The sequence below is a fragment of the Monopterus albus genome, unplaced genomic scaffold, assembly GCF_001952655.1.
Source record: "Monopterus albus unplaced genomic scaffold, M_albus_1.0 scaffold2.1, whole genome shotgun sequence".
Classification (NCBI taxonomy): Eukaryota; Metazoa; Chordata; class Actinopteri; order Synbranchiformes; family Synbranchidae; genus Monopterus; species Monopterus albus.
Window position 1 is genome coordinate 4,445,313 of NW_018127882.1, and position 4,291 is coordinate 4,449,603.

At 40.3% G+C, this 4,291-nt stretch overlaps 2 protein-coding genes across 2 annotated transcripts in view; one reads left to right on the forward strand and one right to left on the reverse strand.

The window, feature by feature from the left end:
* Positions 1-1,295, forward strand: part of sowahd (sosondowah ankyrin repeat domain family d) — a 2,748-nt gene extending 1,453 nt beyond the window's left edge. Inside the window, exon 3 of the mRNA XM_020592318.1 lies at positions 1-1,295. This exon is cut by the window's left edge and continues 37 nt beyond it. Coding sequence (XP_020447974.1) covers positions 1-351 — 351 coding nt within the window. The 3' untranslated portion in view covers positions 352-1,295.
* A 92-nt stretch (positions 1,296-1,387) lies between these two features.
* On the reverse strand, positions 1,388-4,285 carry rpl39 (ribosomal protein L39). Its single transcript, XM_020592303.1, has 3 exons — positions 4,281-4,285; positions 3,835-3,938; positions 1,388-1,608 (listed from the first exon to the last, which is right to left on the reverse strand). Exons 1-3 carry the CDS (start codon positions 4,281-4,283, stop codon positions 1,560-1,562), a joined length of 156 nt encoding a protein of 51 aa, XP_020447959.1. The 5' UTR covers positions 4,284-4,285; the 3' UTR covers positions 1,388-1,559.
* Between the last annotated feature and the right edge of the window lie 6 nt (positions 4,286-4,291).

A 4,291-nucleotide genomic window follows, 5' to 3' on the forward strand; every position in this document is an offset into this window, starting at 1 on the left:
CACAGCCAGTACATGGTCATCAAACTGCTGGTCGGAGCTTTTGGTGCCAACGTGGATGCCATGGACTACAACGGGAAAAGAGCCTGGCAGTATCTGAAGAGAGACGCCCCGCTGGAGATGAAGGAGCTGCTCGGTACGTGGGATGATGAGCACAGCTGTGGATATGCGCAAAATGTCAACAGAAACAACAACACCACCACTGGCGCTATGAACTTGACGGCACATGAGGAGGTCGCTGGTGGACAGACAGAAGTGAACTCGTTTGACCGGACCTGGAGGAGAGGCAGCTGGAGATTTGGGTCTTTGAGAAAGATGCTGACCTCGCTTCCTTTTCTTGGAAACAAAAGATGAGTTGGTTTTGATACAAACTGTAAAATCTGTGCATTATTTCACAGTAAATGTATTAACTTTCTGGCTTCCAATCTGGGACCAGGGGCCACAGGAGCACTGCAAAAAAAAAAAAACGTTTATTCAACCCAATTATTTCTTGTAGTTTGATTCATTTCAGCTCTAAAAAGAAGTGGAAAAAATCTCCCTTGTGATTTTTTTTTTCCTCCAGTTTAACCAATTTGTATCTATGGTTCATTTGTCAGCAACTGCTTTCAGGTCACTCATTTCTGGTAATGTCCTAAAATAACCTTTTAAAACCAGGCCTGAATATTCCCTTTGTACTCATAACGTTTCACCTGAGAAAACCAGGTTTTTAGGATTTAAAAACTTGAAAAGATGGGGGCTTTAACAATGACGATCAGAGATGAGATCTTCTTCATACTAACTTTCACCTCTTTACATTTCTAAAAATCCTGCAAATGAAATAGAAGGAAAACTATTCACAGCTGCTGTTGCTGTCCACACTAAAGCCACGACTATAGAGATCAGCATGTAGTCAGCCCCCCAAAAAACAGGAACTACTGCACTATTTCACCAGATCATCAAATATACTGTCCACCATGTACAAGAAAGTCATCTGGTTTACTAGAGTCAATTGTTTATTTTGCATTAAACTTTAATAAAACACCATAATCTGCATTTTCTAAAGATTTCTCTCTGCTGATCCAGCTCTGCAGGCGACAACAGCTCAGATATTGCTAACTGCTGATGTGGCCACATTTTTCTCCGGTTAAAAACTTTAAGCACTTCGTAGTTGGTCTTGTGACTACGTTAGGCATCTTGAGTAACAGTGCTTTGGCCCAATTAGAACTCCTTTCCATTCAACAGTAACTCAGCAATGTTTGCTGTGTGGCTAAGAATACAGTGAGTGTGTCTTTTTGCAGAGCTGTGTCAGCAGTACCCCTTCCCACCTCGTGCTAAGTTTGTCTCAGAAAACAGACAGTAAACTGACTGCTCAGCTACACTTTGAAGGGATAAAATGCTGCACAGCTGCATCTCAAGTTTGATCACAGATCTTTTATTGTCAAACATGAGCATAACCAGAGTATCTGTACAAAACAACTGCTGTTCCAGATGACATGGCTCCCCCACCCACAGTCAGGCCCAGCAGCTGGAGCTCCTGGCAGATGTTGGGTTGGAGGGATGCCGGGATCCAGGGACCCTCTTGTTTACAGGCCAAGCTTGGTCCTCCTCCAGTGTCTCCTCTTGGAGTTGTACCTGAAATTAAATGTCATCAAGGCTAGGTAATTATAAAACAGACAAAACCATGGCTGCTATGATTTACCACAAATGGCACCAATCATACTGTACAACAGTAAAATAACCCTTTCTTAAGCAGCTAAATTTGGCCAAGTTCTCTTATTTGTCTGTAGGTACGGTTGTTAATAATTTTAAACAGCTCTGCACCATGAACTGTTTGCAAGCTATGTTTTCCCCGTTCATGAAGCCGACCATGCATCTTGTAGCAATTGTGCAGCAATCCCCGCTGTAGTTTGGTGGTTGTGCAATTCTTGCTATCATGCAATTCAGTGGCACTGATGAGGATAAATGTGAAGACTCCTACCTCTCACTACTGATGTCTGAACTGATTTTCAAGCCACTGGAAAAACAGTTTTAAATCATTTACTCCCAGTTCTGTACTTAGTTTTATTTACTCAAGAGGAAACGTAAAAGCTGGGTGGGTGGTACAAAACCACATGATACCAATAGTACCAGCCATCATATTCAAACAAGGGGGGAAAAAGTCAAAATAAGGGCAGGGTCAGGGGTTTGGCATGCAAATTCTATCAACTGTGTTCTAATGTAATGTAATAAATTTTGAACCATTACATCATTGCAAATGCTGAGTATTTCTTTGGTGAAAGAAAAATGTTTTGAAGATGCTTGTATCACAACTTTCCACAGGCACTAAATAACTGCAGCAACTACTGGAACACACACACACACACACACACACACAAAACAGATCAATTACATAAAGGCAAAGGGTAGATCAGTTGTTTGAGTAAACAGCCTATCCAGCTGCAATGTAGTGCTACAGAGCTTCCCATTCACCAACACAGTGAACAGGAGTGAGAGCTGTGTAGCAGAGAGATACTCTCAGCAGGGTTAATGACAGCACTCCACTGCAATGATGTGCTGTAATTGCAGACCTGCTTTACATGGCATCAAGCTTCTGCCTCTCCTGTGTGAGTCAGTCATACATCTCTGCACTTAACTGCAGTGTAGTCAGTCAAGACAGCTCAACAATGAACAGTTTTACAGCCATTAAAAAGACACCAAACTCTTTCAAGCCTAAGATCCAACCCCCACAGCATCTTCATTAACAGTTTTCTTTTTCTGAATGAGTATTTGCTAAGCCTGGCTAAAGTTATGCAGTCCAGTGCAACAGGCCTGCAACAAATCTTATCTCCATGAAGATTAAAATGTAAACAAGTTATTTTGGCAGTTTTGAATTATAAAGCTTCATACCAGGAAGTTAATATTTACATTCACTGCAATAAACATTGATGGTTAAATGTTAGAAATGCCTCTCAGTACAATGATTTAAAACAGCACCACAAACTACAGCTTCCTCAGGGCTGTTGTATTGGACTGCTTCAGTTTTAGTTAAGTGTACCTTAAAACTGTAAAATGAGTGTACATGCTAACACTTAATGGACCTGCAGGCACTTCTTCATCAAAATACAATGTAATCTACAGTCAAAAATCTGCCTGATAAATCCTGCACACAGAGCTCCTGCAGTTATCTCCACATAACTAGAGTATGGTGGAAAACCAGTATGGACAACAGAGACCAGAATTACTGGTACATTTTTTTCCAGTACTTCACAGGAAGGTGCATCAATAAATCCTAAAGAGTTATATTTAACTTAAGGTTTTCCTCAAATCAACAACTGCATTACAGGTCAACAAAATTCCTAGTTATTGTAGGTGGATGACAGCCACAAACTGAAACCCCAAAACGTCACTGGCCCAGTCTCAACAATGCCACTTAGTTGTCCTTTGTACATCACCCTTCAGCCTTCATTCTGATTAAGGCTAAATACATTAGAAATGTATTTTATAACTAATTACCACTTAAAGCAATCAAGAGAAAATTTGTAAGAGTTTCATAAACTGAGACTTCCCCCATATGCATAAAATGAGATTTCATCTGACAGACTGATGAACAACAGTCTGCCAGGGTCACACCTGAACTACTACTTAAACCAGCACCTTTTTCATAATTGAACATTACATTCTTACTAAAAACTGGAAATCCTGATACAGCTGTTAAGACTGCAATAGTTTAGTGTAGAGAAAGAGCAAACCGGCAATTAGGTGTAAATACTGAATTAGTGACTTACTCTGTCCAAATTCACAGACTTCATACCTTCAGTGATCAACAAGATAATCCTACATGAAGTAACGTTGCAGTACAAAATACAAAAATACTCTCACCTGATCTTGTTGCCGGTCTTCATTCTGATCCACTGGGGAATCGGCCTGTTCTGTTTCTGCTTCTTGGCGAGGAAGCGCTTGATCCTAAAAGTCTTGTGGGACGACTACAAACAACAGAATGTACCTTTACTGCAATGTCAACAGAGACACGTTTCTACTCAAAGCTGCGTCTGCGTTTTCATACTAGTATATGTAAAGTAATTACAAAGTAAAAGAAACCTGGCCTGATGCTAACATATATAAAGTATGCTGAAAGCTAACATGCGTAATACTGTAGAGAAGGTATCCGTTAGCATCGCTGAGCAGCTTTAATACATTCATATTCGTGCCTATCGAGACAACATATGGATTTACGAAATACACTTGGGATACTTATTTATCACTTAACACAAAAGTGCGGGTTTACGGCAACTGCGAACATGGATGTTTAAAGATTTTATTTTTACCATTTTGACCA